Source organism: Mesoplodon densirostris, chromosome 6 (assembly GCF_025265405.1).
Source record: "Mesoplodon densirostris isolate mMesDen1 chromosome 6, mMesDen1 primary haplotype, whole genome shotgun sequence".
NCBI classification, from domain to species: Eukaryota; Metazoa; Chordata; class Mammalia; order Artiodactyla; family Ziphiidae; genus Mesoplodon; species Mesoplodon densirostris.
The window spans coordinates 119204573-119229514 of NC_082666.1; the positions used below are offsets into that span (position 1 = coordinate 119204573).

At 39.0% G+C, this 24942-nt stretch overlaps 1 protein-coding gene across 2 annotated transcripts in view; it reads left to right on the plus strand.

Moving 5' to 3' along the window:
- XPO7 (exportin 7) overlaps positions 1-24942 on the plus strand; it is an 86073-nt gene that overhangs the window by 34299 nt on the left and 26832 nt on the right. For both annotated transcript variants that reach the window (XM_060102497.1, XM_060102498.1), the window contains exons 2-8: positions 11900-12046; positions 17058-17151; positions 17690-17856; positions 18868-18933; positions 21282-21386; positions 23465-23630; positions 24231-24304. In XM_060102497.1, coding sequence (XP_059958480.1) covers positions 11900-12046; positions 17058-17151; positions 17690-17856; positions 18868-18933; positions 21282-21386; positions 23465-23630; positions 24231-24304 — 819 coding nt within the window. The remainder of the gene's footprint in view (positions 1-11899; positions 12047-17057; positions 17152-17689; positions 17857-18867; positions 18934-21281; positions 21387-23464; positions 23631-24230; positions 24305-24942) is intronic.

The following is a 24942-nucleotide window of genomic DNA, read 5'->3' on the forward strand; positions in this document are numbered from 1 at the left end:
GCTGGGTGTTGGCTTCCTTTTCTGAGGTGATCTACTTGGCCTTCATAATCTACTCTCTTACTCAGCCATTTTCATAGCAAAGTACATTGTTTTGGTCTTTTAATACTGTCAGCATGGCAAAATCAAGTTCCATAAAAGGCATCTGAGAGACAAACAGCCTTTTTTATAAAGGAAGTGAAGGTGGCAAAAACCAAGTATGTTCTTTTTTTTTTTTTTCGTACTGGAACTCCATTTATAAATCATAGGATGCAAAGTTTTTGTGCCTGGAGTCTATTACAGCTTTTAAATGCTGTAAGTAACCATACTGTGCAGTATTCATTTCAAAGCTATCTTTTATGTTGCACAACTGCCTTTGTCCTTAGAATGTTAGTTTAAAATGATTTCATAGCTCTATAAAAAAACTTGCCAAAGTTTAATGGAGAATGCTTACTTTGTCAGTTAAGGGCTTTTCTGTGAGCTAAACTTCAACATGGATTTAGGTGAAATCGCCTTCACATGAGAATTCTGTCCTCAATGGCAGCAGGGATCTTGGTGATGACGTCCTCAGCATGACTTGTCCCTTGAGCCACTTTGCTTGATTAAGGCCTCGTTGCTCTCCATGGGTAGCTCAGTTGTCATCCTAGTATCTCCCTTCACCATCCTCCCAGAATTCCCTCGATATCACTCTCCCGTGTTGGAGTTCCCATTTGCTGCACTCCATGCTTATACCTTTTTATGGTATTACTCTTATTTTGGTGTGATGCACATTCTTTAATAGAAGAATGGGTGATAAATTCTTGTGGCCTTAGGTGCCTGAGATAGCTTTGTTCTGCCCTCCCACTTGATTACTTGTTTAACTAGGTAAACATTCTGTGTTGATCCTTTCCTTTCAGAATCTTGCAGACATTGTTCTGTTGGCTTGTGGCTGAGTGTTGCTTTTGTGCTGCCCAGAGCCATCTGATTGATGATCATTTATGTGTTTACCTGGCTTGGGTTTTGGTTTTGGTTTTGGTTTTTGTTCCCATCACCCATCTCCCCACCCGCCTGGGCAGCTTATAGAATCTTCTTTTTGTCCTCAGGTTTCTCAGATTTCACAGCAGTGTGCCTTGGGAATGGCTTGATTTTCATTTATTATGCTGGGCTTTGGTAGACCCTTTCCTTCTGGCAACTGATGTTCTTCAGCTCTAGGAAGTTTCCTTGAATTATTTTGTTGATATTTTCCTCTCCTTCTCTATTCTCTGTTCTCTCTCTCTGGAACGCCGGTTAATTAGATGTTGGACCTCCAGAACCTGGCCTCTGATTTTTATCTTTGCTGTCTTACTTTCCATCTCAGTTCTTTTGCTCTATTTTCTGAGAGACTTTATTTTCCAGACCTCTGATGGAATATTTTGTCTCTGCTATTATATTATTAATTTCTAAGATCTCTTTTTTATGTTCCTTGAATGTTTCTTTTTTAGAGCACCCTGTTCTTATTCCACAGTTGCAGTATGTTTTCTCTCTTGGGTGAGCTTGATAATATTTTTGTCTTTTTTACTCCCTGTATCTTTTTTCCTTTTTTCAAGTTTCCTTCTCCCTGCATGGTCTCTGTTTGTTCCAGGTTGCTTTTTATGTGTTTGTTTTGATTGCTATTGTTAAAAGAGAAACTGAGGCATGTTAAAAATTTTAAGAGCTTATTTGAGCAAAAATCGATTCCAATCAGGCAGCATCCAATCTAGCATATAGAAAGGTCCGAGGAGCTGTACAAAATAAAAGACTTTAGGTGGGAAAGAAGTGGGAACAAGGGAGTCACACTAAGCAAAAAAGCAGGTTAGTTATTGCAGAGTTGCTTTCCTTTAGGGGATGGCAGGGGTCTGTCAGGCAGGTTACCTAACTAGTGCTAGTCAGGCAATTCCTGATTGACTGGTTTAAGATTCCATTTCTGGGAGAGCCGAAACTATAATTTAGTCTCTTTTTTTGACCAACCATAAACAATTCCATTTTAGGCCTGTTTTGTTTTTTAACACTATCTTCCATGTTAAAGGCTTTCTTCACATTTCTGGTAATCCTTGATTATTTCCTCATAATCAAGATTGAGAGACTACAAAGCTGACTGGAAGCTCTAAATGTGGAAGTGAGGCTTGTCTGCTTGAGGCATCACAGTACGGTAATCCAATTGTGTCTTTTGTTGGGTAACCCCCATATCAGTGTATCTTTAGGTATTTCCTTTGTGACTAATGAGATTCTCAGGGGAAGATTTTCCAAACTCCTGACGAGGGAGTACAGTTTGGACACAGGCATTTCTGGGTGGAAGGAGCCCAGTAAGGGAAGGCTCAGCAGCATTTGATGTGTATGTGGCTGCTGTTCGACCTGTAAACTGTCTGGTGCCCATGTCGTCAAAGGTGCTTTTGACTGGCTTGGTGTCCCCCAGTCCAGAGGAAGAGGGGCAGTTATTCAGAGGCATCGAGTAAGGGAAGGTATCTGGGAATCTTAACTTCTCAAAAACACTTTTACGCTGTTCTTCCTTGCTTCGGCCACCCCACTTCACCTTAACATCTGAGCATGGAGTGTAAGTCAGGTTGGCTTTCAGGTTTTTTTCACCACTGGCAAGATATTTGGCTTTCTTGAGTCGGTTAAGTCAGCTACTGCTGATTTTTCTATATTCCAAAATTTTGCAGCTGTTGTCCTGTCTCCTGTCATAATCCTTGTGGGATTATGATTTTTTTTAATCCCTTTAGTGTTATTTTAGTTGGGTTTGGGAAAGGAACAAGATTAGATATGTTGTCAGTCTGCCATTTTAATCCAAACCCCTTTAGAAGCTTTTTAAGAGTTTATGCAAGACATTTTTATGAAACTTCTACTGTGTGCCAAACACTCTTGTCCTTTCCATGCAGTGTGTGCGTTAGTGCTCATTTACTAAAATCACAGTACCTAAATAGTATAAATGGTCACTTAAACATTTGAGTCATCTGCAAGAGTTTGAGGGTTACAGTTATGTAAGTTAATAAATACCTCTCTTTGAACAAATGCCTATAACAATGGTAATGTAGTTCTGTTTCTATGGGGAAATATGTACTGAATACCACCCAGTACTGGAAATGGGTGGAAATACAACTGATCCTCATTATTTATGGTAGTTTGTTCTATAAAGCCACTGAGAACACTGAATTAGCAAATGCTGAACCCTTTCTCCTATAGGATATATAGGGTTAAGTTCCTGCCAACCTCTGGTCACATTTTCATCAGGCAACCTATAACCTTGTTTTATTTGTATTTCTATTTACAGACACCTTTTTAACACACCTGAATGAAGCTTATCGAACACGTTTTTTCACACAGCCTTCTTGAGCTTAGGAGCACTAGACAGCACTGCAGCACTGTGCTTGGGGCCACTTTAAATGGCAAAATCAGCAACAAAAAGCACAAAACTGCAAAAACTACGTGGCATTAAATAAACTACAAAAAGGACACTTATACTCTCATTGTTTGCAGTATGAGAGCTGAAGCAAGAACACAAAGCATTGCCTTGTTCCACCTCACCTGGGAACATGTGTGTCTGGCCACTCAAAATTTTCACCATTCTGTGCGTGTCCACAAATGACTGCACAATTGCTGAGAGTTTTGATTTGGGGATTACAAATAAATTTTAGCAGGTAGGTAAATTTGCAAATAGGGGACCCATAAACAATAAGGGTCAATTGTATATCCTGTCCCCTAGCCCTGCAGGGAAAGGTATTTATAACCCCTCTAGAAGAAACTGCAGCTTTTATATGCATTTATGCACGTGCTTAAAAAAGCTGTTGTTCTCCAGCTGTTAGTAGCCAGTGTATGCCATATGAGCAAGTAATAAACGCAGTAATTAAGTTTACATAACTTACCTCATTGACTTTTACACTGATTTGTGAAATAGATATTATTTCTACTTAAAAGAAATGAAAACTAGTTTGAAAGATTTGAGTAACTTATTCACACTCCCACAGCTAGTAAATAGGGGAGTGGGGATTTGCCTGACATCTGAGGTCTTAACTCAGATTGTACTGAACCTCCACTCCAAAAGGATCCTTGTTCCTGCTGCTAGGTCACGGGAGTTGTTTGTGAGTTAGAGGGATGTGTGGGAGTGTTCACCTGATTTTTTTTTTTTTTTTTTTTTGCTTTATGCGGGCCTCTCACTGTTGTGGCCTGTCCCGTTGCGGAGCACAGGCTCCGGACGCGCAGGCTCAGCGGCCATGGCTCACGGGCCCAGCCGCTCCGCGGCATGTGGGATCCTCCCGGACCGGCGCACGAACCCGTGTCCCCTGCATCCGCAGGCGGACTCTCAACCACTGCGACACCAGGGAAGCCCCCACCTGATTTATTTTTTGTTGAATTCTCTCTTTTAAAAATATTTGCCTGATTGTTTTCATGATCTTTTCAATTTTAATATTTGCTTACTTTTAAATCTGATTTACTTGTATAATTAAAAAGTATAGAATTTAGGGGCTTCCCTGGTGGCACAGTGGTTGAGAGTCCGCCTGCCGATGCAGGGGACACGGGTTCGTGCCCCGGTCTGGGAGGATCCCACATGCCGCGGAGCGGCTGGGCCCGTGAGCCATGGCCGCTGAGCCTGCGCGTCCGGAGCCTGTGCTCCGCAACGGGAGAGGCCACAGCAGTGAGAGGCCCGCGTACCGCAAAAAAAAAAAAAAAAAGTATAGAGTTTAGAACTGGGAGTATCTTTGTTAAATAACATAATAAAATCGACTTACTTTACCCATGAGAAAACTGAAGCTCTAGGAAATAAACTTGCCCAAAGTCACACCGTTAGTTACTAAGACCAGTATCCACATTGCTTAACTCTCGAGCTAATTCTTTGCCTAAGCTTTATGTAGCCCCGTGTACTCAATAGATTGTTTTAACCAAGTTTGATAAAGAGTTAGTACCCAAAGTTAAGTCAAAATCTATTGTAATACGACATGCTCACTACTTTTAACTTTGACATCCAGGAGTGAACCACTGATATGAGACAAAACTGCATTACAGCAGGTGGAGAAAACTCCGCTGTCTACAGGGGCCAGACGCTTAGGAACTGAGTCAACGAGAGAGAGCCTGCCCCCTGGGAAGCACTGTGCTCTTACTGTCATTTGATTAGTGACACTTGAAAATGCAGGTCCAGTGTAATCAGATCTTCTAATTTTTCATGGGAAGCTAGAAAACCAGATATCATTATGAAATATTGGCAACTATGTCAGACTTTAAAACCACGCTGTAAGACGAAAAACAAAAATGTCTGTGGGCCAGTTTGAGGCTACCAGTTTGAAACCTGTGCTTTAGAGGATTCAGCTTATACTGCAGCTTTCATTTCTCTGCACCATTAGTGACTATGAGAAGGAACCAAAACTGGGTTCTAGTGACATGTTAAATGGAAACTCTTGAGTTAAATTTATAAGTCAATAAGCCAGGCACAGTTAGTCTGGCTGTTTACCTCATGAAATAATTTGTTTACATGTGTTTTGGCTATGTGTTACCCACAGTGCAAACATCATATGTGTTTATTACAAGTTAGGATTAATACGTATTTTGAAGTTAAGTGTAGAATTTTGCAGTCTCATATGTTAGCAGACTTGCTCTTCTTATCTAATGCACGCAAGGCTCTGGCACTGCATTATCACCTGCTGAAAATACGTATTTTATCTTGCTTTACGACAGTAGACATTACATAGCATCTGCAGCCAAAAAGCTTTACTCACCCTCTTAGTACCCTCAGAAATAGAATGTCCCCACATGCATCCAAAAATCTTACCTTATTTATTTCCTGAGCAAATAATGGGAGTTACAGTTTTAAAAGCAGGAATTGGTGTAAAACTAAAGCATTCTAAACCTAATGTGCAATTGTCAGTTATTGATGAACTTCTTTTCCATTAGCATCAGAAAGAAAGAGATGAGAGTAAATACCTGAAGAATTTGGGGAGAACTGTGTCATTCTTCCGTCTTGCTTAAAAACTTATTGAAGTATAACATACTTATAGAAAAATACACAAATTATAAATGTACAACTCAATGAATTTTCTCAAAATGGATGTGCCTCTGTAATCAGCACCCAAATTAAGGAATGACACATTTATCCATATTACTATTGGTGGACATTTGGCTTTCACGTTTGGGAACTATTACATTTAGTGCTGCCATGAACATTCCTATACAAGTGTTTTGGTGAACTTAGCACGTATCTCTGTTGGGTATATACATAGGAGTGGAATAGCTGGGTCATAGGATATTTATATGTTTAGCTTTAATAGATCCTGCCAGTTTTCCAGTGTGTTTGAACCAATTCCGACTCCACTAGCACGGTGTGACAGTTCCAGCATCCTAACCAGTGCTGGATGTTGGCCTTTTCATTTTAGTCATTCTAATGGATATCTCCTTGTGGTTTGGATTTACATTTCCTGATGATTATCGAGTTGAGCACCTTTCACTTATTGGCCCTTTGGATATTCTCTTGTAAAGTACAGATTCAGGTCTTTTGCACTGGCTTTATAAACTTTTTTTTTTGACTTTTTAAAAATAAATAGTCTGCCTATATAAATGTTCTCATTCAAAAGATGAGAATATTCCCCCCCTCCCAATTGACTCCACTGCAGTTGCTAACATCTTAGAGATCTGCTGATATATGTATAAAACTAAAATGGCTTTGGCCAAGATTGCCTTCTACATAACTTTATAAACAAGAAGAAACCTTGCGTGGCATGTTCTTTTCAGCCCATTTAAACTATCAGCATTTATTATTAGTAAGAAAGAACAAAATAAAAGTAGTAATAAACACAGACATAACTTTTTTAAACTTCAGCTATTAGAATATATTGCCTTTTTGGTTTCATGGATTTGTTTTATGAATTCTGATTGGAAACAATCATCTGTTAATTAGTAATATATTACTAATTAGAGGAGTTAATTTAGAAAAAGAAGGTAGCTTAAATTTTTCCTTTTAAAAAATATTTATCTATATAATTGTTGGGGTTTTTTCCTGCTTACAAGTAATATCTGGTTGTGGTCAAAAATTTTAAAGTTATGGAAATACATGATAGAAATTAAAAGTCTCCCATAACCTAAGTTCCCAGAGATAATTGTTGCTGTGTTTTCATCCAGATTTTCCTGTATGAATTTGCTAACATATATCACAAATGATATACTCTACATACTATTTTGCCACTTGCTTTTTTTTAATTAGAGTATAGTTGATTTACACTGTTGTGTTAGTTTCTGCTATACAGCAAAGTGAATCAGTTATACATATACATATATCCACTCTTTTTTAGATTCTTTTCCCATATCGGTCATTACAGAGTACTGAGTAGAGTTTCCTGTGCTATACAGTAGGTCCTTATTAGTTATCTATTTTATATATAATAGTGTGTATATGTCAATCCCAATCTCTCACTTTTATCCCCTCTACTTTCCCCCCTGGTAACCCTAAGTTTGTTTTTTACATCTGTCACTGTATTTCTGTTTTGTAAATAAGTTCATTTGTACCATTTTTTTAGATTCCATATATAAGCGATATCATATATTTGTCTTTCTCTGCTACTTGCTTTTTTATACATATAAATTTATTTATTTTTAATTTATTTTTGGCTGTGTTGGGTCTTTGTTGCTGCACACTGGCTTTCTCAAGTTGCGGCGAGCAGAGGCTACTCTTCATTGCGGTGCGTGGGCTTCTCATTGCCGTGGCTTCTCTTGTTGCGGAGCATGGGCTCTAGGCGTGCAGGCTTCAGGAGTTGTGGCACGTGGGCTCAATAGTTGTGGCTCGCGGGCTCTCGAGCGGAGGCTCGGTAGTTGTGGCGCATGGGCTTTGTTGCTCCGCGGCATGTGGGATCTTCTGGGACCAGGGCTCGAACCCGTGTCCCCTGCATTGACAGGCGGATGCTTAACCACTACACCCACCACTTGCTTTTTTAACCTAACAATAGTTGTCACTGGATTTTTAGGAGTTTTAAAAAACATTATCTATGATAATTGGATATTCATTATTGACAATAGGAACGCCTTACTGAATAGATAAAAAATAAATTTTAATTAGTATATCAGTTTTATTAGCCTTATACACCTCTTAAATCGTTCATTTTCTGGCAGGTTCAGTATGCATCTTTTAATTTACCCAACACAGTTTTTTCTGAATACACAGAAAAATTCCAACTAAAGAAGATCTAAATTAATAGAGTTTATGAACAGGTTGGAAGTGGCTTGATTTTTCAGCAATTCTTTTTATATTTCAGGCATCCTAATCATGAAAATTCAGCTACCAAATTGATAATTCTGACTATATATTCTTCATGAGAACTTCTCTGGATTGAACCTGTACTTTTCACTTTGTAATAGGGTGGTGCTTCTGATCATTTCAGGTGGTTTGGGTGGCTGTCAAGTCAAGGATGTACTTTGTAGAGAACCTAGTCATCCAAGGGTTATGCTTGTTTTCTAGTTCACTACTCAGCATTATTGGGAATGTCATCATATCCTTCCTAAAAGCGAGTATCCTGGTGTCTGATTGGAAATCTCCAAGTGGATTTTTTTTTTCCAAGCAGTGAGGCTAAGAGTATATACTGTCGGGCTTTTTAAAGCAATATGTGACAAATTAAAATAAATTCCAAGGTATTCTGCTTTTTGGTGTAGTATAACATCTAATGCAGAAACAAAGTCTTCATTTTCCTGTAATGTACAGGCAACTCTTCAGCTAAATCATTAAATTCTGAGGTCTGTAGTCTCCACTGGTTGCACCTTATATTGAAATGAGAGTAATTGAGCTGCATTTTCTCTATCCAGACTTAAAAAACTGTATAAAATAACATTGTTGCTAAATATTAAGGAAGATATATTCATTTAATACCTTCATGGTAACTACTGTTGGTGAAATCCAGGTGGTTTAGGTTTGGAGGTTTGACTCTCTTGAGTTTCTTGTACTAAAGTAGTGCTTTGCTAGTTGAAGATCACTTTCCAGTTTTGTTAAGTATTTCACCCAGACATGCTTTCATGTTCCAGTGGGACCAGATGGACGTTTCTCTGTGGATTATCAATTTGGCAGCCTCAGGAATAGAAAATAGACACTCTTCTCTGGAGGCTCTTCTGTGACTGAACCGGCATCGTGTAATAGATGTCCTTATTAAGAACTGGTTAGGGGCTTCCCTGGTGGCGCAGTGGTTGAGAGTCCGCCTGCCGATGCAGGGGACTAGGGTTCGTGCCCCGATCCCGGAAGATCCCACATGCCGCGGAGCAGCTGGGCCCGCGAGCCATGGCCGCGGAGCCTGTGTGTCCGGAGCCTGTGCTCCGCAACGGGAGAGGCCACAGCAGTGAGAGGCCCGCGTACAGCAAAAAAAAAAAAAAAAAAAACAAAAAAAAAAAAGAACTGGTTGAATGGAAGAAGGGACTGCATCAAAGGGGAAACACGGTGGTGTGTTTGCTGCTAAATGTGAAATAACTAGTTTCAACAGCTAATCAAACATTGTAGGATAAATTGTTTTATTCTGGGTCCCCAAAAAAGGTGATTCAAAGTAATCTAGTAGATTTGCTTTCGAAACATTAGGATCCAAGAGAACAGAAATGTAAATGTCTCATTCCCCTCTCCTTCGATGCGTAGTACCGGCAACCCAAATAAAATGACTTGGTTTTTAGATGTTTTCACTAGTTGTTTGGGAAAACAAGATTGTTTCCCATTTGTCCTTCTGGAAACAAAGAAATAGAGCTTCGGTTCTCCAAACTGTTTGTGTAAATGGTCAAATTATTCTTTTGTTTTTTAAACGGTCTTGTTTCCTGAGCTGAGAACTCATTACCAGACTTACCCTGCAGTATGTTTTTGTCTGCTAAATTAAAGCAAATCAAAACAAAGCAACAACCAAAAAGCCCACCATAACCTGCATGTAGGTTTTTAGCAGTAAGGAACTACCGGTGACAGATGCTTAGCCATCATCTTGTGAACAACTTTGTTGTAATAAACACAAACAAGAGTTGCACTGGGGGAGCTACGGAACTGATTGATGAGACTTCAAGGAGAGTCATTATACCTTAAGCAACCTGACTCTTTAGGGAGTGTCTGTTGAGGATATTGGGAAGCTCTCTGTAGTGCGTGGTAGCTGTGGAGGTTAGGAGGCTGCTGCTCCTCCCTGACACCTAATACCAGATTTTATAGCTACCTTTCAGTTTCAGTTAGGGTATCTTTCTGTTGATGTCCTCTGTGTTACCTATTTTGAAAATAATTTGTCCCCTTTTAAGTTAGTCATTTCATGGGGGGGAGAGGGGAACCAGCCTGCTGGGTTGAAACAAAAACGTTGTGAAAGAGATTTAATCCCTTGCTTAGGAATGTGGGGATTTATAATTAAACTGATCCACTGGATGTTTGGCCAGTACTGGCAGGCGTAACACTGACTTTCACATGTGTTTTATGGAATAAATGTAGTTAATTAGCCTTATTCTCTATTCCTTGTATTTATATGCTGTATGAAAAAAATCAGCTATTGCTTATAGAACTTTCATTACTTGAGATCTGGCTTTGCAAGTACAGTTTTCTCTGTGCTTTTGAATTGAGGAGGGTATTAAGGGGGACCTCTGGAAGTCAGAGAGGGACAGATTAAACAGGAGCCTAATCATAGTCCCAAGATGTTTTGAAGGGTGGTTTGTTTATCTTGTTTTGGAGTGGAGGTGGGCGGTTTGTAGAGGGCTCCCTGAAGTGAGACTGATGATCTTAGTGGGTCAGTATTTGTCTTTCTTGTTTTCTTTAGGTTAATGTTTGAAATCTATTAATCAGATTGAATAAAATAGGTATCCTGCCCTAAGGGCTTTACTACTTAGTAGAAAAGCTGTGATTTATAAAGCCACAGCATAATGAAATAAAGTGATAATGAAAAGCCTTGGGCAGACTGTGTAATGTATTTTAGGGTATTTACACAGGTTGGTTTGTCTAATTATTATTATTATTTTTTTTGTTCTTGTCAGAATTGTCTTTTCTAATAGTAGGATCCTTCAAACTACTTAAACCAGATCTTGCTGGCTGCTGTAGAAAATAGGCTCAGAATTTCTTCCTAAAGTCCAGACTGGCCCTTTGAAAACTAGCAGATGTTTGCCCTTCTCTCTAGTCAGTGAAAGGCGACAGTCACATGAACCCTTACACATTCCTTTCCTCTTTGCTTTTGAACACATTAAGTGGAGGTGGATTTGCATCCCTTTGGGGTTTGGACCAAAGCACATATCCATCTCCTTCCTGCCTCCCTGGAACTGGTTCAAGATTTGGAGAGAAGGGTTTGTTTGGGGGCGTTTCCCATGTCTTATCTCTGAGCACATGCTAGGGTTGAATTTATTTTGACCCTGCGTTTTAAATTTGGATCCAAAGCAAGAGTTTAAAGTGCAACAGAAGAGAATCGCTGAACTTTAGACATGAGGGATCCGGGGAGGAAGGTACGTACTTGCATTCGGAAGCTTTCTCATAGATGTTGGCCATCGTTGTGCATACACATAACTGTAAACTGATAACTACTAGGCAAAGGGAGAATGCTTAAACGTGTGTAAAGATCTGTGTGATGCTTACATTGTGTGTTTATGTGCTTAATTTTACAGCGATGACTCTAGTATTCATAATCTTGAAATGGATGGCGGAGCAAGTAAATTCTGAATTTTTATTTGAAAACCTTTTGGAAAAGCTTAGGATGGGTATCTGCAAGGAGAAAAATATGTCATTTGTGATTGATCTTTAAGGGAATGACTGAAAAAGTATATAGATATTTTAGGCATTCTATCATTTTGTTTTCTAAAGCATCAAATAAAGAAGGCTGTAAATGGTTTTTATTGAAGGTCACCCAGATTCTCCTCCATGTTGGGAAGCAAGTCTGTCTTCATTGATTATTATTTATCTTTATCCAGTCATTTCGAGCACAGTACCTTGTGTATATAGTAGGCTCGACTGATTTCTTTTTTGACTGATCTTTTCCAGAGCCTGGCCCAACTAGAGAATCTGTGCAAACAGCTGTATGAAACAACAGATACAACCACTCGACTCCAGGCAGAGAAAGCCTTGGTTGAATTCACCAACAGCCCTGATTGCCTGAGCAAGTGCCAGCTACTCCTCGAAAGAGGAAGTGTACGTAAGATTTGAAAAATCCTAAAGGGTACCAGGTTTAGGAAAATATATTCTGGTTCTGAGTTTAGGGGTGGATTGGGATAACTTCTGTTCCTTGATTTTTCTAGGTACCTCTGCCTTGTTAATTTCACTTTAAAAATGTACCAGAACTGCCAGGTTGGCAAAAAAGACCTTACAGACTCATCAGGGAAAATCTCATTGAGTGTATATTTTTGTCCTGTAATTTTTCGTCTTGAATCAAATTTCTGGGACTCTTTTTCTGTTTTTTACACTTAAGTACCACTTCGTATCCTTTACAAAGAAGACAGGGTTGTATATAATTGACATTTCTTATCCACAAAGTTCATGTCACCTTGTAAGATCCCTACCCCTGTACCACAGCTGCTTCTTGTCTTAGAAGTGTAGGGGAAGAAATTACCTCGACAATGAAAATCACACTAAGTTACAGTTTTTAAAATGGAATTAGAACCTCTTCCAGCTTAAAAATGGCATTAGAACCTCTTCCAGCTTAAAAATGGCATGCAGAGCTTCCCTGGTGGCGCAGTGGTTGAGACTCCGCCTGCCGATGCAGGGGACACGGGTTCGTGCCCCGGTCCAGGAAGATGCCACATACCACAGAGAGGCGGGGCCCGTGAGCCATGGCCGCTGAGCTTGCGCGTCCAGAGCCTGTGCTCCACAACGGGAGAGGCCACGACAGAGGCCCGCGTACCGCAAAAAAAAAAAAAAAAAAAAAGGCATGCAATGATCAATAATGCTTTTAATGAGACATGACTTGATTAAGTTAATATTTTGGGCAAGATGGAGGTCTTAGGAAGGGTAAGCATCCAATCAGGGTATCATGAAAGGGCATCAAGACAGTTAGAATCCCAGCTAGACCAGGAGCCAACACTCTGCTGAAGACTAAAAGGAAATGTGAAAAGGAGGAAAGCAGTTAATTTGTTGAGAGTATAGAATTCTAGATGACTTCATTTTTGAATTTGCATTAGTAGTGTTACAGAATTTATGCAGTAAACTGAACAAATTATAGTTGGCTAAATAATATCCTTTAGTAGCTGAGGGAGCTAACTCTTTTCCCAAGCTTACAAGATTACAGTCATGGTCAGAGACTGTGTAGGGCTCTGTTCTATTTTCAGATTTTTTTGTATTTCTTTTCAATCCCTTGGTTCTAGGATTGATCCACTTGGATTTGTACTGTGGGAGATGCACAGCTAGCTCTCATTTGACTCCCACTGGAGCCCCACAGTGTCATTTGTGACACTGTTAACTCCAGTTCCTCATGTTGTCAGTCAACAGGCTGGAATAAAACAGGGTTGGTGCAATACTGAAAACACGTAATTATAGTGGGTTCTTCCTTTTTAATCTCTATTGACTTCTTAGTGACTTAGCAGATTTATTGGAATTATATGCAGAAACCATTTACATGTTATATAGTGTATAGATATACACTATGTTCTGTAGTTATAGTAGCCTCTCTTGCATTATTAGTGATTTGACACACCTGCTTTAGTCAGTTTAAACCATGTTCAAGGGTGTTGAATAAAAATCACATGTCATACACCATGATCAAGTGGGGTTTATTCCAGGAATGCAAGGATTCTTCAATATATGCAAATCAATCAACGTGATACACCATATTAACAAACTGAAGGAGAAAAACCATATGATCATCTCAATAGATGCAGAGAAAGCTTTCAACAAAATTCAACACCCATTTATGATAAAAACCCTGCGGAAAGTAGGCATAGAGGGAGCTTTCCTCAACATAATAAAGGCCGTATATGACAAACCCACAGCCAACATCGTCCTCAATGGTGAAAAACTGAAACCATTTCCACTAAGATCAGGAACAAGACAAGGTTGCCCACTCTCACCACTCTTATTCAACATAGTTTTGGAAGTTTTAGCCACAGCAATCAGAAGAAAAGGAAATAAAAGGAATCCAAATTGGAAAAGAAGAAGTAAAACTGTCACTGATTGCAGATGACATGATACTATACATAGAGAATCCTAAAGATGCTACCAGAAAACTACTAGAGCAAATCAATGAATTTGGTAAAGTAGCAGGATACAAAATTAATGCACAGAAATCTCTGGCATTCCTATACACTAATGATGAAAAATCTGAAAGAGAAATCAAGAAAACACTCCCATTTACCATTGCAACAAAAAGAATAAAATATCTAGGAATAAACCTACCTAAGGAGACAAAAGACCTGTATGCAGAAAATTATAAGACACTGATGAAAGAAATTAAAGATGATACAAATAGATGGAGAGATATACCATGTTCTTGGATTGGAAGAATCAACATTGTGAAAATGACTCTACTACCCAAAACAATCTATAGATTCAATGCAATCCCTATCAAACTACCACTGGCATTTTTCACAGAACTAGAGCAAAAAATTTCACAATTTGTATGGAAACACAAAAGACCCCGAATAGCCAAAGCAATCTTGAGAACGAAAAACGGAGCTGGAGGAATCAGGCTCCCTGACTTCAGACTATACTACAAAGCTACAGTAATCAAGACAGTATGGTACTGGCACAAAAACAGAAAGATAGGTCAATGGAACAGGATAGAAAGCCCAGAGATAAACCCACACACATATGGTCACCTTATCTTTGATAAAGGAGGCAGGAATGTACAGTGGAGAAAGGACAGCCTCTTCAATAAGTGGTGCTGGGAAAACTGGACAGCTACATGTAAAAGTATGAGATTAGATCACTCTCTAACACCATACACAAAAATGAGCTCAAAATGGATTAAAGACCTAAATGTAAGGCCAGACACTATCAAACTCTTAGAGGAAGACATAGGCAGAACACTCTATGACATAAATCACAGCAAGATCCTTTTGGACCCACCTCCTAGAGAAATGGAAATAAAAACAAAGATAAACAAATGGGACCTAATGAAACTTCAAAGCTTTTGCACAGCAAAGGAAACCATAAACAAGACCAAAAGACAGCCCTCAGAATGGGAGAAAATATTTGCAAATGAAGCAACTGACAAAGGATTAATCTCCAAAATTTATAAGCAGCTCATGCAGCTCAATAACAAAAAAACAAATAACCCAATCCAAAAATGGGCAGAAGACCTAAATAGACATTTCTCCAAAGAAGATATACAGATTGCCAACAAACACATGAAAGAATGCTCAACATCATTAATCATTAGAGAAATGCAAATCAAAACTACAATGGGATATCATCTCACACCAGTTAGAATGGCCATCATCAAAAAATCTACAAACAGTAAATGCTGGAGAGGGTGTGGAGAAAAGGGAACCCTCTTGCACTGTTGGTGGGAATGTGAATTGGTACAGCCACTATGGAGAACAGTATGGAGGTGCCTTAAAAAACTACAAATAGAACTACCATATGACCCAGCAATCCCACTACTGGGCATATACCCTGAGAAAACCATAATTCAAAAAGAGTCATGTACCAAAATGTTCATTGCAGCTCTATTTACAATAGCCCGGAGATGGAAACAACCTAAGTGTCCATCATCGGATGAATGGATAAAGAAGATGTGGCACATATATACAATGGAATATTACTCGGCCATAAAAAGAAACGAAATTGAGCTATTTGTAATGAGGTGGATAGACCTAGAGTCTGTCATACAGAGTGAAGTAAGTCAGAAAGAGAAAGACAAATATCGTATGCTGACACATATATATGGAATTTAAGAAAAAAAATATCATGAAGAACCTAGGGATAATACAGGAATAAAGACACAGACCTACTAGAGAATGGACTCAAGGATATGGGGAGCGGGAAGGGTAAGATGTGACAAAGCGAGAGAGAGGCATGGACATATATACACTACCAAACGTAAGGTAGATAGCTAGTGGGAAGCAGCTGCATAGCACAGGGAGATCAGCTCGGTGCTTTGTGACCGCCTGGGGGAGTGGGATAGGGAGGGTAGGGGGGAGGGAGACGCAAGAGGGAAGAGATATGGGCACATATGTATATGTATAACTGATACACTTTGTTATAAAGCAGAAACTAACACACCATTGCAAAGCAATTATACTCCAAAAAAGATGTAAAAAAAAAAATCAGATGTCAAAGTCACTTTTATAGATTTTTTCCATAAACTTAAGTTATTTTTATAACTGATGGGATGATGTAATGCCTATGGATAGCCTACTGTCTTAAGGACTTATAGTTTCATGGGAAATTATGTTTAACCCTTGATTAAATTGTTTTGATGATTCTGAGTCTGTCCCTGTTATGTGACATTATATAATATAGCCACATGGGGGAATCTGAATTTGCACACGGCTCCTCCTTATACATTATGATCAGATAGAATACTCTGATTCTCCATAAGGTTAAAATTCATTAAAATCCACACTTGAGAATGATAATGCTATTCCATTGCCTAGGGCATAATTTTTCTTTCTCATAAATAATTGTTAGGAATTTACTACTAAAACTAGCATATACATTCCCCAAAGCTGTAGCTGATTGATAGTTGTGCTGATGGGAAGATACAATGGGGGGATTAACTACCCAGCATAATGTGGTGGTTCCTTCTAAAACTACTTCTTGTCTTCTTTTTCTTTTTTCCCCTCTTTCTAATGCCATACTATAGGAGTATTATGAGGTGAAACTTTTTGAAACATCATTATAACAAGGCTGTTGGAGGGAGAAGATTTCTTGACTTAAATGAAAGAAGAGATTTAGCTTCTTTTCTGAGAAGAGCCCCTCTAACTTCTGCCCTCTCAAAGTGATAAAGATACCTGTATTAGGTTCAGTTTGATCAGCCATTCACTTTATCCTGCCCTTTGTTCATGACTGAAATCGGCTTAATGAGCACTTATGCTTTGTGGGGCTCATTTTTCCTTAGTATGTGACCCTTTAAAATCCTGAGGATTAAGTATAGCAAAGCCGATTAATTTTCTTGAATTTGAGAACAGATCTCCAAGTTAAAAACTTTATGACTGACTAACTCAATAAAATTGAATTCTAAGTCCTTTCCCCCCTCTTTTCACAGTCATCTTACTCCCAGTTACTGGCAGCTACATGCCTTACAAAGCTTGTATCGCGCACAAATAACCCTCTACCATTGGAACAACGAATAGATATTCGTAAGTAGAGAGTTATCTTTTTTCTCTTAAAGAAATTAGTTGAGTGATGTTCTAGTAATAGTTACATTTATGTTGCTTGTCTGATAATGTTCTGAACTTGCTAAGCATACAGAATATCTAGAATCCAGTTTCTTTCCAGAATTTGGGCTTAAAAGTGAAGAGGACCCGATATAATTGTTTCTAGGTAAAGCCTGCATTATCCCTTCGGTTTTCAGAAGGTTTCTTTCATTCAGTCTTTACTGTCACTAATAACTAAGAAAAACATTGTTAAGGATTTTGAATTCTGTGCAGACCATGCTATTTAACCATCGAGGGATAGATTCAAGGCTGCCTTACCTCAGATTCTTCATTGTGACACGTTGTATATTCTGAGTTGGAAAGCCTATGAATCTTAAATTCCAAGTCCCATTTCTCAATAGTGTGAATAATTAGGGAAGTTTAGGGTAAATAGTTTAAATTGACCACTTCTTAGACATTTAAAGATGTACACCCTCCCCTGGCAGAGCCTTCTACAACATAGATTACTTTTGTTTTATAGGGAACTATGTGCTCAACTACCTTGCCACTCGGCCAAAGTTGGCTACTTTCGTGACACAAGCACTTATTCAGTTATATGCCAGAATCACAAAACTGGGCTGGTTTGACTGTCAGAAGGATGACTATGTCTTCAGAAATGCAATCACAGATGTCACAAGGTTTTTACAGGTATGATTTATGTGTTTGATGGAATAAAAATGGGTGAAGCAATATATGCTTACTTACATATTGATCTATAAGTGGAATTACTTGGTATATATTCTTCTGTGTCTTTTTAACTCTTCATGTGTCTCGGCTTTACATGTTTAGATGTCAGCACAAAACCTGCTTCATTCTTTCTAATGCTTACATACCATTCCAGTTTAAAATACCATAATTCATTTAACTTTTATAGGTGGGCATTTAGTTAGTATCTATATCTTGACTTAAATAAATACTTCAGTGAATATCCTAGTGTGCATGTGTGTATATATATATATATCTTTTTATACTTTGAGTTAAGTGTGTTTATAGTGTGAATTCCCAGCCTTTGAATTATTCAATCAGAGGGATGTGTGTATTTTGGGTTTGCAAGGATATTTCCAAATTGCCCTCCAAAAAAAGTTGTTCCCTGCAACAATTAAAAGAATGCCTATTTCCCTGTACCTCCACCCTGTGACCTCAGCTTTATTTTTCCAGTTTGGTAGGTAGAAAGAATTGGTAGCTCAGCATTTGAGTTACAGATGAGACAGAACAAATTTTCATATGCTGATTTACTACTTATTTTTGTTTTTCTGTGAACTTCCTGTTTATATCTTACGTACATTTTTTTATCGGGCGGGTTCTTTGCCCTTTTTTGTATACAGTCTCTTTGTAAATTATCTTACACGTTCATCGTTTATCTTAAATGTGATTTGCTAGTTTCTCTTTCTGTGATATGTATGGTATGATACTTAAGGGTATTTTTAAAATACAAAGGGTTTCAATTTTGATGAAGTCAGATTTAGCAGTCTTCTTTTATGGCAGGTTAGATTTTACGTCCTGCAAAGCAGAAGTTTTAAACCACAGTTTCTTGCTACGTTGTCTAGGCAGTTTTAATAGCAGCACAGGACTCTGTTATTTCAAGAGTATGACTGCATTCCAAATGCTGAAATCAAGCTGCACAGGCCAACTCTTTCTGCCTTTTTTGTTTTAAACCAGGATAGTGTTGAATACTGCATCATTGGTGTCACAATTTTATCTCAGCTAACCAATGAAATTAACCAAGTAAGTGCTACAGCCTTCCTCATTGAAGTAAGTGCCATATTTTTTCTTAGTATTGGTGTTTTCTGCTGTGTGTGGGATGATCTTTTTTGGCAGTTGTGTGCTTTTGCGGTAAGTGATTAATGCCCTTTTGAAACAAACTAGTTCCGTTGGGTTTCCCTCTGTAAGTGCAGTCTGCCTCACTCTTAATATCCAGATCCCCTTCTGTCTCCGGAATATTTTTTCCTCTCATCTCAGCTTTCCTCAGTGGTATTAATGTTCATTGTTAGAGATGAGAGCAACGGTCCTAAGTCAGAACTTAGGAAACCAGCATCATTGGTGGTGCCCCTTCCGCTGTATAAATTAATGTGTTGGTAAAGATTCAAAAATCAGTTCTCATGAGCTGTTATTAAAGATTTTGCTGATAGTCTTTTCAGAATGCACGAAACATTCTGCTAAATACCAGGTAATTTTTTTAAATAGTCATTGATGTCACAGATTACTACAGAGGAAACACCAGTGGCTTTCTTTGGCTCTGGCTATTATTTTTTAGTCATTTACTTTTGTATCCAGCTAAAATGTTATAATTATTGAACAGGCCAGAATTAATATTAATTGTAACATCTCACCCTTCAGTTGTCAGCTATTAATTACATTGGCATCGTTGCTACTGCTTGTATTTATGCAGACATTTCTATTAACCCTGAGAAATTTTAACTGTGAGTTGGTACTATTTTAAATGCACTAGCTTATAGTCCGTTAAAATCTGGAGTCCATCTTGTGTTCTCTGTCACATGCAATCCCCATTGCGGTTGGTAATTATCGAAATAATAGCTCACACTTTTGAGTGATTTCTATGTGACAGGCACTGTTCTAAGCACTTTACTTATACTAATTTTATTCTCACAATAGTCCTGTGAGATAGGGACTCTGGTTATCCCATTTCCTAGATAAGGAAACTGAGGCTCATAAAGGTTGAATAATTTGCCTACAGTGTCACAGTTACCTGGCAACAGTATATGAATTCAAACCCCATATAGGCTTATTACAGAGCCTGTGCTCTTAGCAACTAACTTATTATTTACCCACTATTACCCTTGTAGTAAGAGAGCATGCGTTGACTTAAGTACAGAGATTGTGGGGTTAATGCTCTCCCCTTTGAAGCTTGGTTCCAGAAAATCCATCAGTGTCGGTATTTTTTAAATCTTCGAAATTTTGTCTTTTTTAAGAAAATAATAGAAATGTGTGTGACATACTTAAGATGTAATTATTCTCTGTATTATGATCAGTATAACAGATTATATATAGCATCTGGTATATAATCTAGCATCACCTTTTTATCCAAGACATTTATGATAACACAGTGACACGGAAGCAAAAATCAGAACACTTTGAACCTCTATGTAACTTAGTTTTCTATTGGCTTTTTTTTTTTTTTTTGGTTGTCATTTATATCAGAAAGCATATTTCTGTTACCATTCCTATTTGAACTTAGAAATAAAATTAAGGGGGCATTCCATAACTTGGTTGTCTATCAGAAATCTTGCTGCATTTTTTCTTTAATGTGCCAAAAGCAAAATGAACTCCCTCCTGGTTGAACTAAACAATATATAGAAGAGATTTAAGCTTACAGTAAATGGTTGGACTGAAATTACTCTAGGCAACCTTGAAATTCCTTTATTGCACTCATTGAGTACCTACTATGTGTCAGAAATAGAGGGCCTACTAAAGAAGTAAAAGACTTAATCCTTGACCACAAAAACCTTTAAAATATGACGAAAAGACAAGAACAGAGGAGTAAATGAGAGACGAATACAACCACTTAACTTGAGTACTCACTTCTGTGGTATAGACTGCACGTTGAAATACGTTAGAGAAGGAAGAGAGTATTACAGGCTATCGTCTATCCTAAGTTCACGGCTGTTAGTCAATGACTGTTTTAGAAATTTTGTAGTAACTTCAGCCCTGACTGGATTGTTTACCAAAACCCAAGCCTTGCTACTGTCTGGTTTTGAGACTAAGCCACAATACAACATGATAGAAATTATTAGCAATGTCTTCCAACAGTTTGTTAAATTTTACCTCCCTGAGTGCAGAGGAAATTAAAACTGCAGTGGAGATACTCACCTCTCCTTCTGTCTTCCCTCTGTATGCAGTAGAGACATGATATCCTGGCTAGCTGTTATTAGCAGCTTATTGTCATCTGCATTCTCTCACTAAATATGGTCTAACAGTAACTTAAATGTTTAAAATGTATTTTGTTATTTATGTTGGTCTTACTGAAAATCCTTCTAGTTTACTTGAAGTCTACAAGAAAATTTTTTTCTTTGCAACTAATTCTAAAACTTGCGTTGGTTTGTTTTTCTGCACAGGCAGACACCACCCATCCTTTAACCAAGCACAGAAAAATAGCCTCTTCTTTCCGAGATTCATCGTTATTTGATATCTTCACTCTTTCCTGCAATCTGCTAAAACAGGTGAGATTGTATGTTGGGACCTGCTTCACAGGTCCTTTTGAAAGGATGAGAATAAGTGGGGACTTGTTATGACCCCACGAGAGTTTATGCATCTCTTTAATCATCGTCATGTCTCACGTAATACATATGTCCGAGCTGTGGAAGAAACTTACCAAACTGTAAGAAAGAATTGTGATTTCCCTATTTCACATCTGTTCCCCTAGGTAAAGAGCAGTATGTGAACACTTATCCCATGCTCCTATTTTAAAGGAACTAGTTTACCACAAAGTTTGAGGTTTTTCTTGTTGGCTTTTTTTATATCCACATAAGATCTTCCTATGTGGAGTAAAAGCATCTTCACTTTATGGTGTTTGGATTCTCAGTGCTTTGAAAGCCGTCTCAGACTACATTGTTAGCATACTAAAACTAGGCTGGCTTCCCTGTCCCCTGCTGAGTTACAGGCAGCAAATAAACAAGCAACATCTGTAAGGAAAAGCAGATGTTGAATTTTTAACGTCCACTTAGATTTCATAACCTGAAGGCGTAGACAGTATCACAGAAGGAAATCACCAGTTTTAAAATAGAAAGTTGTATTTCATTTATTGATAGACTTGAACTAAGGAAGAAATGTTAACTTGTGAGTTCTACACATGTATAACCATGTTTGGATGCTTCGTCGCTATAGAAAGCCAAATGGAATTAGCCTCTGGCTTTGTGTTCGTTTGGGGGTTTTTTGTTTGTTTGTTTTCTTGTTCTTGTTCTCATTTTCCAGTATGTCTCAATTGTACGATTAGAAGCAAGTTTGGATTTTTCTTTTGTCCCAGTTAATGATGTCCCTCTTTTCCTTCAGTTACCTAGTTTTACTTCAGAATTCCCAAAAAATTCTCAGTTTGGGCAAGCTGCCTCGCAAAAGCTGTCGTAGCTCACAAGCTGCCTCGCAAAAGCTGTTTCCAGAGGGAAAAAGCTTTTGAGAAAACTGAGCCTTGAAACCTCCTCTAATACTGATTCTGTCAAAAACAATGAGCCAGCCAGTCACTGAGGTCACAGCTGGTAGATATTTGAATCTCATAGTCACCGTAGCTCTGGACCACTATTGAGCTATAGGCCGGTACACTGCTCTGATGAATAAATAAAATTCAGTGGTGATTTTGTTTTGATTGTGGTCTGAAAGATTTTTCTTGATGCTGGCGATGGTAATGTTAAAAAGAGGAAGGAAGATAGGGCGGGGTGTAAAATTTACTAGAACTCCCTCCAGAGTTTAGTCCAGCCCTGTCTAGAAATGATAAGGATCTAAAATTCAGGGCTTCCCTGGTGGCGCAGTGGTTGAGAGTCCGCCTGCCGATGCAGGGGACACGGGTTCGTGCCCCGGTCCGGGAAGATCCCACATGCCGCCGAGCGGCTGGGCCCGTGAGCCATGGCCGCTGAGCCTGCGCGTCCGGAGCCTGTGCTCCACAATGGGAGAGGCCACAGCAGTGAGAGGCCCGCGTACCACAAAAAAAAAAAAAAAAATCTAAAATTCAAATAAAGTAACCAAACATCCCATACTGCTTCAGAATTCACTGTGGCCACGATGCCAACAGCATATAAAGAGTAAGTGTCAAAGGGGGAATTTCTTTAAATACGAGCTTCATGGTTTTTTGTGATTTTATTTTATTTATTTATTTTTTTTGCGGTATGCGGGCCTCTCACTGTTGGGGCCTCTCCCGTTGCGGAGCACAGGCTCCGGACGCGCAGGCTTAGCGGCCATGGCTCACAGGCCCAGCCACTCCGTGGCATGTGGGATCTTCCTGGACCAGGGCACGAACCCGTGTCCCCTGCATCGGCAGGCGGACTCTCAACCACTGCGCCACCAGGGAAGCCCCCAGCTTCATGTTTTTATAGTAAATATGTTTTAATAGTAAATAAGGAGCTAGGAGTTTCATAGTGATGGAAGGACTTTGAAGGTGATGGAAGTGCAGCATCTTTTGGGAGAGAAACGTCACTTGACTGTGTTGGAATACCACCCTCCTTTTCTGGCTTAGCGGCCTCCTCGTAAGTCTGGTGGCAAGCTTGGAAGAGAGGAGTGATTGTTTGGGGCTCATATGTGGTCATTTTTACAGGCTTCTGGAAAGAATCTGAACTTGAATGATGAAAGTCAGCATGGCTTGCTGATGCAACTGCTCAAACTCACTCATAACTGCCTAAACTTTGATTTCATCGGCACTTCTACTGATGAGTCCTCAGATGACCTGTGCACGGTACAGATTCCCACCAGCTGGCGATCAGGTAATACAGTCACACCCTCTGAAACAGGTTGCCTCTCCACTCTACCTGGAGTCTGCAGGGTGGTCTCAGGAACCCCTGGCAAATCCCCTGCTTGCTCTGAGAGAAAACTTAGGATGTCAGTATGGGTCTTTTTAAAGTCAGAGAGAGGCTGTTGGAGGATCCCCCAGCCAGGGAGAACTCTTTAATTACTGGGTTCCTGGCGGATGTGAGTTTGACCTTATGTTAATCACCTAGAGACTTCTGATATCTTACTCATTTGAGGGAATTTCTAACTTTAAAAACAAAATCAAATAAAAGAACTTGTGCTTATGCTTGGTATTGTATTCCTAAGGATAAAAATTCTTGCTATGAACAGAGTTCTGATTGTCTTAAGTTGTTTGAGGATCAGAAGAATGAATCCATTTCTTAGAGGAGCTAAAAACAAGTGCTTAAAAAAAAAAAAAAAAAAGAACGGAAAACAAAAAGCCCCTATTAGCTTATCACTTTCAAATGAAATAAACATTCTGTAAGATAAGAAATCAGGAAGATATGCTCCCCGCACCGGAGTGTGCCAGCTGCATTGTGCAGACGTACTCAGTAAAGTGCTCTTTTGTCTTTCAGCGTTCTTAGATTCTTCAACTCTGCAACTGTTTTTTGACCTGTATCATTCCATCCCTCCTTCGTTTTCACCTCTGGTGAGTCAGGACCACAGTTTCTATTTCTAGAACGTAGCAATTGGTGAATAAGCCTTATGTTCATTCTGTTGTACAAAATCATAGAAGTAAAGCATAGAAATACTAGGGTTAGTTGTCTAGCCTTTTGAGATAAAGCTTGTCACCTAAAGGCTCTCACAGTAAAGTCTTAATTCCTTCTAAATTGTTCCTGGGAATTCCTTGGCGGTCCAGTGGTTAGGAATTCACGCTTTCACTGCAGGGGCCCGGGTTCAGTCCCTGGTTGGGGAACTAAGATCCCGCAAGCCACGCAGTGTGGCCAAAAATAGTTGTTCCTGTCATTAATGACAGATTGCTGCAGATGTCAAGCTCTTTTGGTCTCCCCTTTGTATCTGGCTTTTTACTATCCCTCAAATTGCCACAGGCTAGAATGTGGGGAATTCACCTTATATTGCCTATTTGAAGATTGTCAAGACTAAGAAAATTTCTGAAAATCCCTCAAGCATATGTTACATAAGTGCTAAATGGAAGCTGTATTGGGAAGGCATATTTGCATACTTATCCTGAATAACATTTGAAACCTCTTGGGAATGCTGCATTTCTCCTTTAAAGCAATAATTAACCTCCTCAAATCTCAAAATTCATTCAGGTCCTAAAAGGCG